This window comes from Protopterus annectens, chromosome 6.part1, assembly GCF_019279795.1.
Source record: "Protopterus annectens isolate FY-2018-M chromosome 6.part1, PAN1.0, whole genome shotgun sequence".
NCBI lineage: Eukaryota > Metazoa > Chordata > Ceratodontiformes > Protopteridae > Protopterus > Protopterus annectens.
In genome coordinates, this window is record NC_056738.1 from 250,002,637 (window position 1) to 250,016,759 (window position 14,123).

The following is a 14,123-nucleotide window of genomic DNA, read 5'->3' on the forward strand; positions in this document are numbered from 1 at the left end:
ACGAAAGGGTGTACGATAAAATATGGACTTGCTCTATCAGCTGTATCATTATATGTACACAACCTTTGTACCTAGTAAAAGGAGGTTCATCGTCCTTAAGACCAGCAATAAACCCAGAAGGCTTTAGGACAGCTCACCACATAAAACTTTTCACAGCTGCATCAATCTTCCCCTATCCTATAATATACTACGGAACTGTTACTCTCCAGATCTGTGGCATGCCATGCAATGCAGACATAAAACTTGTAAGCCTCTAAAATAAGTAATTAGAGCAAGAAGGGGGTTTTACGGAGGATGGAGCCTGTCTTCCAGATCTATCATTATGGTACACGGCTAACTTTCATATCTGGTAAAAACAGTGCCATTCTCCATTACAGCAAGACAGAGTCTCATATATATGTGAACATTACTCTTATTACCACAGCATCAAAGGAAGACACAGACTTGGATATCACAACCAGTATGCAGTGCCCTGTAAAAGCTTTTAGAGGAAGACCAGGTAATAGTTGCTGCATAGCAGGTATCCATAGTGACATTGCTGAAAAAGGCCAACACACTGCAAAGGAGAGTAATTAGTATTGCTGGCCTATGGGGCTGACAGAAGATATTTTGTTGCATATTTTGTAGGATAACTGGAAGCAGTCTGTAAGCCACTGAGCAAGCAATATTGAAGCCGCGGTGGTACAGCGGTAGCGTTGTTGCCTCACAGCAAGAGGTTCTCCTGTTCGATTCATGGCTATAGTGCCTTCTGTGTGGAGTCTGCATGTCCTCCCCGCGGTCGAGTGGCCTCCGAAAGACATGCGTGAATGGGCGCGCCTTCACTGAAGGTTGGGCATTGGGCTGGCAACTCGGCACCACAAAAAAAAAATCTACTGCCAATCATTAGCGACCGGAGTTCCGCTGTGACGACTCCTAACCGGGAAAAGCCAAAAAGACAACAAACAACAACCTAACATAAAAGAGTTCTGTATGAGAATGAAACTAAAAAGCTGGGAATCCTTCTATACAGGTCTGGTTTTGTCAATACAGAATTGACTAAGATTGTATTCTACTGCAAACCTGCAGATAGAAGGAGAATCAGAAAGTACAGTTGTGCAAAATATTACGATAACAGCAGATGTCCTTCTCTTCACTGTTGCAGTATTTATAACATTAGGGATCCCCTGCCTATGGCAGCCCAACATCCGGCCAGTATACCAAAGCCTTAGGTTTTTTAAGGTATGCTGTATGTCACATGTATGTTCCTCGTGTAGCATAGGCATAAAGGTGATGTCCAAATGTACCATCCTCAGAACTGACAGCACCAGTAGGAAAGACAGTCCAAGGAAAAACAAGAGGTAAACAGTATATCCAGAAGACAAATGGACCAGGGGGAGGAGGGAGGGAGGGAATGTTGCAACAGTGAAGAGAAGGACATCTACTGTTATGGTAAGCTTTTGCACAACTCTACTATGTCCTTCCATTTCACTGCTGTAGTATTCATAACATTAGCAAGAGTGCCAAAGCTCAGAAAGAAGCACGAGAGGAAAAAGGACCCACAGAGTCCTCCAGGAAGCCATGAAGGATGGCCCTAGCAAAACCAGCTCTAGCTCTGGAGATTCCATCCAACTTGTAGTGCTTGGTAAATGTATGCACAGAAGTGCAGGCAGCTGACTCAAGAATAGAGCTAGTATCCAAACCCTTCAAAAAACACCAGAAGAAGCCATAGTCCTAGGAGAATGAGCCTTAACAGAACAAGGAAGGCTCTTACCATGAAAACAATAACAAAAAGAAATAGCTTTTGAGATCCAAGAAGAAACAGTCTGCTTGGATACATCTAATCCTAAGGACCTGGGATGAAAGGAAACAAAGAGCTAATCACATTTCCTAATAGTCTTAGTCTTATCTAAATAAAATCTAAGTTGTCTATGCACACCCAAATTGTGCAGGACCTTCTCATTGGCAGATGGTGGAGAAGGGAAAAAAGTGGGCAAATGAGTAGACTGATTAAGGACACCTTGGGCATAAAAGATGGATTAGTATGCAAGGACACTCTGTCTTTATGACACACAAAAAAAGGAGGACAAGCCATAAGGGCTTGAAGCTCAGACACTGGTCTGGCAGAAGTAAGGGCTAACAAAAGAACAGTCTTCCAACAGCAATGTTGAAATAAAGCTGAAGCTACAGGCTCAAATGGAGCCACAGTCAATTTCTCCAAAATAAAATTAAGATGCCAGAATGGAGGAACAGGCTTCCTGGGAGGCCTAACATGAAGGATGCCTTTGAGGAATTGTTTAGCTTCAAATCTAGAAACTAAAAGATGAGATAAAGGCAGACAAGCTGAGATAGCTGATAAGTGGACCTTAACAGAAAAATAAGCCAACCCAGCATTCAGTAATTCACACAGATAAGACAGAACCAAAGGAACATCCACAGAAAATGAATCCAGGTTACAAGAACGGCAACAAACACAAACCCTCTTCCATTTGGATAAGTAGGATTTCCTACTAAGTATTGTGTTTCCTGGCTTCCTGCAGGACCCTAAGCATGTCGTCAGAAAAAAAAGTGTTGATGTAGAATCAAAATCCTATCACCGACAGAGTCAGTTGAAGACTGGACAAGTGGAGATGGGTGAGAAATCCCTAGTCTTGTGTGAACAGTCCACCCTGTGAGGTAACTAATGATGAATGCCCTTGGCTAAATGCAGAAGAAGAGGGAGCCAATGCTGTTTTGGACAAAAGGGAGTCACCAACAAGATTTTGGGGGCATCCTGTTGAATTGTGTACAGGACTTTCCCTTTCCAAGAAAAAGAGAGGGTGTTCACCTTCCACACCAGAGGACTTGGGATTCTGGCACAAAACAGAGAAAGCTGTCTGTTCAGAGGGAAGGCAAATAGATCTATTTCAGGAGTACCCCACTGGTGAACAACGTCCAAAAACACATCCCTGTGAAGCATCCATTCATGGGACTAAGTTAAGGACCTGCTCAGAGTGTCTGCCACAATGTTTTGACCTGATGGAATGTAAACTGCCTGAAGAGTCACTTGATACTGCACAGCAAGATCCCATTACCAGGAGTGCCAACCGGCAAAAATAAGATCTGGTTCCCTCCTATTTCTTTATACACTACATCACTATGGTGTTGTCTATAAACACTGTTTGAGGTCCCGGGGGGAAAAGAGGATGAAAAGTCTGAAGAGCCAGCAGAAGGGCTCTCATGTCTTTGACATTGATGAGCTCCTTCAGTTGAGGAGGAGACCACACCCCCTGCACCTTTAGGGAGCCAAAAGCTGTTCCCCATTCTACGTTTGAAGCATGTGTGAACAGCTCCTGAGAGGGATAAGGGGGATGAAAAGGGAGCTCTACATTTAGGGACATCTGCTGGATCCGCCAGTGGAGTTCCTTCTTGAAATAATGTAAAAGAGGAACTAAAAATTCTAGGGGATGAGCATACTCTAGTCAAACTGACTTGAGGTACCACTGAAATTTCCTCATATGAAGCAGAGGAAGCATGGGGATGGTGGATGCCATGAAACCCAGAGCTCTCAGAAACTCAGTGGCTGAAAAGGAAGCCAGAGGAAGAAGAGTTTGAAAGAAGGAGATGAAGGTCAAGGCCTTGGGAGGAGGCAGGGATGTCACCAAAGGCAACGTCTGAATCCTGTGACCCAAAAAACATGGTCCTGAGAAAGAGTCAGCAAAGATTTTTTAAAGTTTTAAGTTTATTGTAAACCCCAAGCTCTGAAGAAGACAAATGGCAAAATGGAAATTTGGTACCAGGATATCTGGAGAGGATTCCTGAAACAGAAGATTGTCCAAGTAAGGAAATACTTGGATCTCCCATATCCTGCAAAGAGCAATCACAGCAGCGAGGCATTTGGTGAATAACCTTGGGGGATTAGAAAGGCCATAGAGCAAAGTAGAGCACTGAAAATGCCAGGAAGCAACAGAGAAATGGAAAAACTTCCTGAAAAGAGGATGGATCAGAATATGGAGATAAGCATCCTTGAAATTCAGATACATCATATAAGCCTGAGGAAGCAAAAGAGGGAACAAAGTCTAAAGTGACAATATTCAAAAGGAGGGCACCTTCAAAAAGCACTTAGATGAGAGAGGTCTAGAATTGGTCTCCAAGTACTTTCTTTTCTGGGTACTAGAAACATTCTGGAGTAAAATTCCCCTCCTCCTTTGGGACACAGGCACCTCTTGAATAGTACCCTGAATCAAAAGTTCCCAAAGCAGCTCTGAGATAAAGGAGAGGTGATCCTGAGGGGGCTGTGAAATGCCCATAAAAGGGGAAGGGATTTCCACACCATGAAATACCCCTTGCGAATAATGGACAGAACCCAAGAATCTTGAGTAAACTGTAGTCAAACAAGATGAGAAAGACAGAGGCGAAGAGAAAGGGGAAAGAAGCTGGGAATAATAAGATAGTCAGACAGCACCTGGTTTATCTGGAAAGGAAGACTTCTGGGGCCCTGAAGTCCGAGTAGCCTTAGCAGGAGGAGCCTACTTGCCACCCTTTTTGCCATTAGGAAGAGAGCGAGGTTGCCTGTAAACAAAAGCTGACTTATTGGGGTAGTTTCTCTGAAATTTAGGAACTGGAGAGAAAAAACACATTTAAGCTCCTGCAAAGCTTTTCCCTTATCCTGAAGGGACTTAAACATATCAGCAGCTGCTTCATCAAACAAGTGTTTATTATCAAGAGGGGCATCCATCAACTTAGCTTTGATATCATCAGACAAAGGCTGAAGCTGAAGCCAAGAATATCTCCTCATAAGTGACCTAAAAGCAGCAGCTCTACAAGAAGCATCTGTTGCATCATAACTACATTTGACGGAATGATGAGCCATCTGGGAGGAAGTCCCTAACGGGGAAAGAACAGAAGTTTTACCCTCAGAGTCTGGAAGATCCGATATAACCTGACAAGCCTGGGATAGGAGAGTTAACAAATACCTGGACATATAGGTCTGACAATTAACAGACCTAAAAGCCAAGGTAGCCGAGGTGTAAACCTTCTTACCTAGCCTTTCCATGGTTCTGCTATCTGTATCAGTGGGCAGTAATTTGGGAGAAGAAAGCAAGTGGGGGCAGCAGCAGGACACCTGTACAAAAATTTAGAATCCTCAGGCACTCTATAGAACCTATCAGGTTTCTTGGGAGCAGGGGGATGAGAATCTGGAGCTTTAGAGGCAGTAGAAAAGGCATCCAACAAAGCAGCCGAAACAGGAGGGACAGCAGAAGGTTTATGAGATTCCATCTGCAGCGACTCACAGTACTTCTCATGGCTCTCAGAGACCTGAACATAATCCCATTTAAAGAACTCCAACATCCTGGAGACTGTGTCCTAAAAGAAATCTCGTCAAAGGAAGTATCAGGACTGATAGATTCCTCTTCCACTGACCCATAGGCCAAAGGAGAAGGAATCTGAGAAGAGGGATTCCTCATCCGAATCCAACTCCTCCTTAGAGGAATCCTGTTCCCTGGATCTTTTAAAGGGAGTGGAAGACCAAGGGGGGAACTAGTACAGAAACTCCATGAGGAGGTTTCAATGCTATCAAAGCACTAAACAAACCCTGAGAGAAGGCCTGCCACTCACTCTGTGGATCTTTAAGAGCAGAAGAAATATGTTTAGTTTTCTGTTTTTTCTTCAATGGGATGCCTGCCTTATAAACCTTGGAAGGCTCAGACCCAGGAAGGCATTCAATAACGGTAGCAGGGACTTCTTCTCTGACTAAAATCTGAGGAACAGCCCTATGCCCCTCAGAAATAATCAATCATGGTTCCCCCAAATGTCCGAAATGGATGTCTGCAAAGTTTCCTTGGATGTGCTTAAAGTTGGATCCCCACCAGCCTCCAACCTGGTCACGGCACAGGAATCTGACAACAAAACCGGGCGAACCTCCAGGCATTCACTCACCTCAGGAGAGATGACCGATGGAGGCTGAACAGAGGAAGATTCCAGCTAGGCTTCTCGGCCTTCTCCCCTGACTACTGTCCCTCAGGGCGGAAAGCTCCTTCCATCATATCTTTAGCGAGAAGTTTAAGATGCTGAATCTTAAGCTACAGTGCCAAACAAGAAAGTCTACTACATAAGGTTTTAAGAATGAAAGTCTGACAGATGGAACAAGACGTATGGTCATGCAAGGTGCCAAGGCAAAACAAACACTGATCGTGGGGGTCTTTATGGTGGATCTGTCTCCTACACTGGCATTTACCCTTCTTGGATGACATGAAACCCCCACAGGCAACAAAAAGAAAAAGACAATTAAGGAAACCACAACTGGACACTTACCTTCAATGGTTCAGTGAAACCAGCAACGGAAAGCAGGCGTTCAGACTGTTGATCAAAAGATGGAGTTTGGACTGGCGCAAAGACGTTCTGATGATGGTATGTCTGAATGTCATCTTTATGCCCTATGCTATGCGAGCAGCATACGTGTGACATATGGTGTACCTTAAAGCAACCTACGGCTTTGGTATACTGGCTGAACATTGGGCTGCACTAGGCATGGGATCAGAATCACTAATGTTATGAATACTGCAACAGTGAAATGGAAGGACATCATTAAGATACTTTATCTTCATGAAAGATCCATTCAGGTGAATCTATTGAAAGGGACTAAAGATCTAAGGTTCTTCTAGATGAAGTAATGCACACAAAGAAGAGCTTTCTAGAACTGAAATTTCATCTCAACAGAAGATGCACATTTAAAGGACGAGGAGTCAGCTTCTCCAGAAAAAAGCAATAGATCCCACAGGGGAATATCTCACTGTAGAATAGGATCTTCTAATGGTGCCTAAGAAGGAACGTACCTTTCAAAAAGGGTTTACAATTTTTTCAGATTGCTAGCAATAAGGTGCTTGTTTACTGATGAACATTTCACAAACTTTTTCCTCTGTCACAGCCCATTTATTTCCTGAGTCCAGAGTTGGAAACATGAATATGGTACTCCAATACAGAAGGCACTGGAGCTGTAAATGGAAACACATTTCTGCTGGTGCTTACTTCTGAAGGTCTTGTAAGCATCAGCCTTCTGCAAAGAAATGATAGTCTGCTCTATCCTAAAAGGAAATGAAGGGATAATGGCCATAAGTGGAAATGGGGCAACTACGCAGTTTGATGTAGGGAGGGAAATTTCAGATAGGGCTTGCCTGATGGATGGGATAGAAGGTCCTAAGTTGAAGAAGGTGAAGTTCCTTCAAAAGATAAGGCATGAGTGGGGGAAACATACTTGTTGAGACCAAATTAGGCCAAAATGGGTGCACAAGAGCAACTCTGGACTTGCATAACTTTGTTTTCAGAATATATCTTGTCATCAGAGGACTTGGAGAAAGTGTAAAGGAGTCCAGAATCCATTTCTAAACCAGAGCATCCCTTGTGTATATACACAGTGAGGGGATGAGATATCAGAAGCTGCTGCATTTGGTACTGGTTGGAGAGGGCAACAGGGCATAGAAAAACTTGCCCTATTGAAGGAACAGCTTTTGTGCCACTGAGGAAATGAGGGGTCACTTATGAGGCATCAACAGACAATGGCTGAACATGTCCACAATGAATCAGCTTCCCTGGAGTATGACTAACTATCAAGAAAGCTGTTGGGTGACACAGGCCATTCTCAACCCCTTGCAGCTACTCAGAAGGTGGTAAAAGTGAGATTTCCTCACATGCTGATAGACCATAGCATCATATTACTGTCAGAGTGGATGGCTATCACACACTGGCAAAGAAGTCCAGAAATGTTAAGGGATTAAAGAAGACTGCCCTCAACTCTAGCATGTTGCTATGGAGACTGGCCTATGCAAGAGGTAAGACACCTCAGACAATTTATCCCCTGTAATGCTTCCCCTAACCTACTACATAACAGCATGTGGTGACTGAAACCCATAGAGTGAGAACTTGGAATTATCTTTCTGGAATGCTTTGTTGTCTGATGTCAACAGGCACCTGATTCCAGGTAACTGGCCCAACTTACAAATCATGGTCTCATGAGAGGCCTTATTTTCGACCTCTCTCAGTGTGTAGTTAAATTTGTTTTATCTGTAATTCTTGTATTAATGGGGGGACAGTGACCCATTTGCAGAAGTTTACATACTTGTAAGAAAAATGTTGCTCTTTAGGTCACTGTTAGCCAGTTAATTTTCTGTAAAAGTTGGCAGTGGTGTGTCTATGGTTGGGCTAGTAGTGAAAAACAGATGATTTTTTAAATAGCAGTTTGTATTTTATGCACACTTGAACACAAGTGGACAGCTAACAGAGTTAGGAGATGCGAGACCTTACATCAAACATTTAGCTGGTTTAAGTTACTGTTTATGATATTGTCTATATGTTTTGCTAGTGATAAAGAAGGGTCTAAGATTATTCTTGGATATTTATGCTCTGAATCTAGTGGTAGCTGTTGTTTAAATCATGCACTTATACATTACCTGTATAAATTCATCCTTTATACTTTCAGTTTTCTGAAGCTCCTTCTTTAAAATGTCCACGAACTGTGCTGTGCGGTCCATTGCACGAACATTAACGAACCTGGCCTTTTGTAAGAACTGAAAAAAGGAAACAATATGTAGTAAACAGCAACTGCATTTAATTAACATAATGCAATAAAATAGGAAGAAGTTTAAGCTTTAATAAATAAATTACATCTCATCTATCTGAACTGCATACACAATTAATATAGTCTTAAGTGTGTACTTGCTGAAAAGTACAAGACAGTACAGTTGTGAAAGCAAATTTACCCTAACAGTAGAAATTCAGATGATCACTGCTGCAGCTATATGGGTTATATCCTACCAAGAATATGGCAGACAGACAGCTTCCAAAGTTTCATGGCACCTTCCACGAGCCAAAGTTGTCCTGCAGCTCGAGTTGAGCTAACTAAAAGACAAGTTTGGGTGGAAAGCTCTTCAGAATTTTCCGGCCAAAAGACAGACGGATGCTGAGCTATGAAAGGCCAATGCTAAGAAAAACAAACAATAAATATCCACACCCTGGCATAAAAAGCACCCAAAAGTAAGGGGGGCACATGGAGAGAGTGCCTACTGCAACAGTGATCATTCAAACATCTACTGTTATGGTAAGTTTAGCTACACAACTGCACTATATGCATCATATTGATCACTGCTGCAGTAGCCATAGCTATATGGGAAGACTACCACAGCTACCTACATCTGAGTAAGAAGGAGAAGAATTCAGCAGCCCCTGAAGAATGGTTATAGCAAAGCTTGATATGGACCTAGAGAAGGAATCAAGCCTCTAGTGCTTTTAAAAGTATATACAGAGGACCAAGTAGCAGATTCTAGAATACTTCTAGAATCTAAACCTTTCCAAAAAGCCATAGATGAAGCCAAGGCCCTGGAAGAGTGGGCCTTTACCCTGCCTACAATAGTTTTATTATGATGCATACATTAAACTTTATAGAACCATTTCTAAATAGTTTGTTTTGACCAAGGCTGCCCATTTTTCTTACTTTCACAAGAAATGAGCAATTAATCTGAAGATCTGAAAGATTTAGTTGTGGCAAGATAGTACCAGAGTTGTCTGTGGATAACCAACATATGGAGTAGCCTTTCTCCCTCATTTTTAGGCTCAGGAAAGAAAATGGGGAGATTGACAGTTTGGCTTAAAGCAAACTCAGATACCACTTTAGGCATAAAAGAAGAATTAGTTCGCAAGGAATCCTCTTCCTATGGAAAATAGGGATGACTCACCATAAGAGTTTACAATGTTGATGTCCTTCTTGCAGAAGTCAGAGCAATCAGCAAGTTAGCCAGGTTAGCCAGTTTAAATGGAGCAAGTGTTAGCCTCTCTAACACAAATTTAAGATCCCAAGGAAGGACCACCAGTTTCCTTGGAGGCCTCTTATTGAAAGCCTCTTTCAAAAACATTCTGACATGAAACTGCATTTAAAGAGGAGGATCCATTTGTGGGGATGCTGAAATGGCAGATAAATTAACCTTTACAGAGGAATAAGAAAGGCCATAGGAGAGTAACACACTAATCCTGCAAAACTAGAGAACAATTAGCCCTAAACGGGTGCTGGCTATGTTGTTGGCACCAACTAGAAAACCTAAATATATGATTTTCTAGTAGCAGGCTTTCTTGCCCCCATTAGTACCTGCTGCACATCCTCAGTACACAAGTGACTAAAAGGATTTAAACCCTATCATCCAGACAGTCAGTTGAAGTCAACTGATGTTGGGTTTAATCAAACTCCCTTGTTCTTGTGGGTGAAGAGCCAGTCTGTGAGGAAGCCTGTGGTAATTTCTCCTGGCCATTTCCAAAAGAAGGAAGAACCACAGTTGCCTAACCAGAAAGGAGTCACCACAATTATCTTGGGGGATACCTTTGGAATCTTCAGAAGTACCCTGGATATTTGTGGAAAGGGTGAAAAAGCATACAGAAACATCCTGTCCAGAAATAGAAAAGGCATCTGTCATCCAGGCCTTCTTTCATTGAGTCCTGGAACAGAATCTTGCCAGTTGACTGTTAAAAGAGGAAGCAAAGCTGTCTACTTGAGGAACTCCGCACAGAATGATCAAATCTTGGAAGACTCCCAATCTAGTTTCCATTCATGAGGGTCTGCCCTGGTCCTGCTCAGCTTCTGAACCACACAATGTGATCTGATGGAATTGAAGATGCCTGTAGAGTAAAACTGTGCTGTGAAGCTATATCCCAAGCTAACATGGCTAGTTTGCAAAGGGAGTGCAACTTGTTTCCTCCTTGCTTGTTGATGTACCACATGACTGCGGTATTATCTGTAACCACTTGAAGAGGTCCCATGGACCAAAAACAGTTCTGGGAGTTGAGTGCCTTGATCAGGGCAAGCATCTCCTTGATATTTATGTACACCTGTTTATCCTTGGTGTCCCACACCCCCGACACTTTTATCCCTCCTGAAACTGCACCTCAAGCAAAATCCATGGCAGATGTGGTGACTGATTGCTTTGCAGCAAGGAGGAAGAAGGGAAGACCTAGATTTAAGGATATCTGTTTTCTCCACCAAAATGATTTCTCTTCTGACAAACCCCAGCACTGAGATTTGAAAAGATAAAGGGTGATGGTGCTGAGACTAAAAAGATTTCAGACATCACTATGTCTTTCTCAAGTGGAGTCTTGCCAGGGGTATCATGAGAATCATGGATGCCATGAGAGACAAAATCTAGAGGTATTCCTTTGCAGTGACTTGCATCTGAGTAGAAAATCTTAGAAACAGAGCTAGATATATATATTTTTTTTCTGTGGAAGAAAAGCTCTTTCAACTGAGGTGTCTAGCTGACATCCCAGGAACACAATCTTGTATGAAGAAGTCAAGAAAAACTTTTGAATATTCTCTTGGAATCCCAGCTTGTGTAAAAGATCTTTCACCTAAGAGAGAATTTACTGACACTTTGAAAAAGATGCTGCAGAGATAAGCAAGTTGTCTAAATATGGATACCCTCTACCCTGAAATGAGCTATAACTAGAGCTAAACACTTTATGAACACTCTTGGTACGGAAGATAGTCCAAATGGTAAGGCAGAGAACTGATAAGGGTTTGTGTGTCTGGATCACATTAAGAAACATGTGAAGTCGGGATGAATAGGGATATGATGCTAAGCATCTTTTCAGTCTAGTGTTACCAGGACACTTGCAAGAGGAAGAAGAGCTAACAGGTTGTGAAATTATATAATTTTCGATTTGGGCACTCTCACACACAGGTTTAGGAAAGAAAGATCCAGAAATGGTCTCCAAGCATTTTCTTTCTTTGGCACTAGGAACATCCCTGAATAAAACCCTTCCCCACCTGGGAAGGAAGAACCGTTTCTATCACTTCTTGGGACAGCGTGTGATTAAGAACGGATGGAAAAATAAGAGTCTGATCTGGAGAATGCAGAAAGACCCCAGAAAAGAAGGAATTTTCTCCCATTGCCATCTGTAGCCTTGGTGAATGATTTTCAGAACCCATTTGTCTGAAAGTATCTGTTGGCAAAGAAAAATGGAGATTCAGACTTTCTGGAAGAAAAAGGGGCCAGGGTGGGGGGGGGGGGGTTGCAAGGTGTCTTGAATAGTCACTTAGACTTATTGGACTGTCCTTGGTTTTGGGAGGTTCGAGACTTCTTTCTGGAATTCAACTGATATTTCTTCTTAAACATGTGTTTACTTGTGTTTTGCTGAGATTGTTTATTCTGTTTTTTTTTTTTTTTTGCTAAAACTGTATGAGGAGATGGAAAAACCCTTGGCAAATTTGTAAAAGAGGGGGACTGAAAAAGTTTAGTGATTCCCTGGATCAGCTTACCCCTTTCAACACAATTTTTAATGACTTCAAACGGGTTGAGCCCTAAAAGGAATACGCTAGGAAAAACAAAACAAATATGTACACACTGACATAAAAAAAGACACCAAAAACACAAGGGGGATGAAGGGAGGGAGTGGCTTCTGCAGCAGTGATCATTCAAACCTCTACTGTTATGTTAAGTTCAGCTTACTCAACTGTTCTATGTTCTTCATATTGATCACTGCTGCAGCAGCCTTAGCTATAGCTAGATTACCATCACTAACTGACATTTGGGAGGTGGAAAGAGAAAAGTGCAGGAATCCCTGGAGAATGGTCCTGACCTCAACCTAGAAAAGGAATCAAACTTATACTGCATTGAAAAAGTATGTACACATGATTAAGTAGCAGTTTCTAGAATATTTCCAGATTATAACCCTTTCCAAAAAGCCACGGATGCAGCCTAGGCCCTGGCAGAGAAGGACTTGACCCTGCCTGGAACAGATTTGTTATGGAGAATACAACAAAAGTCAACGGCTTTAGACAACGGTTTGGAAACAGGCTGTTTTGACACAGGTTGACCATTCTTAATTTTACAAGAAGCAAACAACTGATCCGAAGATCTGAGAGATATAGTTCTGTCAAGATAGTACCTGATTTGTCTGTGGACATCCACGGTATGCAGTATCCTTTATCCCTCATTTTTAGATTCAGTAAATAAAATGGGGAGACAAATAGTTTGGCTTAAAGTAAACTTGGACACCACTTTAGGCATAAAAGAAGGATTAGTTATGAAAGAAATACTCTTCCTATGGAAAATGAGGTAGGGTTGACTCACCACAAGAGCTTGCAACTCAAGATACTATTCTTGCATAGGTCAGGGCAATCAGTAAAAAGTACAGTTTTGTACCTACCATAAATGTAGATGTTCGAAGATCCACATTGCTGCAGTCATAACCTGTGGGTAGTCCACTGTCCTTGGTCGGCCCGAATACCAAAGTATTAGGCTGGCGTCGGTCATGGTCGCTTAGATCTGACGTCAGTACGCCTTGGTACTAAAGCGCATGACCGACGTCATATCCCCAGTCTTTCTTGCCCCAGATGTCAGAAGGCCCTAAAAAGAAAGGACATAGCCAAAAAACAGAGAAACATCCAACCACCCATATACAAACAATATTTACAACCCAAAACACACAACCACCCCAAACTACAGTGGGGAAGGAGGGAGGGTAAATTGGACTGCAGCAATGTGGATCTTCGAACATCTACATTTATGGTAGGTACAAAACTGTACTATGTTCTTCATCTCACATTGCTGCAGTCATAACCTGTGGGTAGAATCCCAAAGCAAAGGTAAAGGGAGGATGGCAAAATTATAAAGCATTGGGAGCTGCCAACATGCCCTGTAAAACTGCAGTGGCAAACCCAGCCCTAGATTTGGAGTAAAGAGGGAGATGGTAATGTTTAGAGAAAATGTGCACTGAACTCCAAGTAGCTGCCTCCAAAATATCTTTAGTAGCTACACCCCTTAAAAAAGCAGTAGAAGTGGCAGTAGCCCTAGTGGAATGAGGTCTGATTCCAGCCGGAATCTCCTTACCATGATGAGAATAACAAAAAGCAATACAATGGCCAATCCACTTAGAAATAGTTTGTTTAGAAACAGGTTTCCCCTGAGAACCCAAAGCAAAAGAAACAAACAACTGTTGAGACTGTCTGAAGCCTTTAGTTCTGCTCAAATAATAACGCAACTGCCTGTGAATATCCAAAGAATGCAAAATTTTTTCCCCTTTATTTTGGGGATCAGCATAAAATGTAGGCAAATGAATAGATTGGTTCAAGGCCACATTTGAAACAACTTTAGGCATAAAAGTAGGGTTAGTACATAGGGATACCCTAT

General features: G+C 42.2%; 1 protein-coding gene across 3 annotated transcripts in view; it reads right to left on the minus strand.

Moving 5' to 3' along the window:
- LOC122805489 (phosphomethylethanolamine N-methyltransferase-like) overlaps positions 1 to 14,123 on the minus strand; it is a 465,550-nt gene that overhangs the window by 63,499 nt on the left and 387,928 nt on the right. For all 3 annotated transcript variants that reach the window (XM_044075678.1, XM_044075676.1, XM_044075677.1), the window contains exon 11: positions 8,403 to 8,519. In XM_044075678.1, the coding sequence (XP_043931613.1) occupies positions 8,403 to 8,519 (117 nt within the window). The remainder of the gene's footprint in view (positions 1 to 8,402; positions 8,520 to 14,123) is intronic.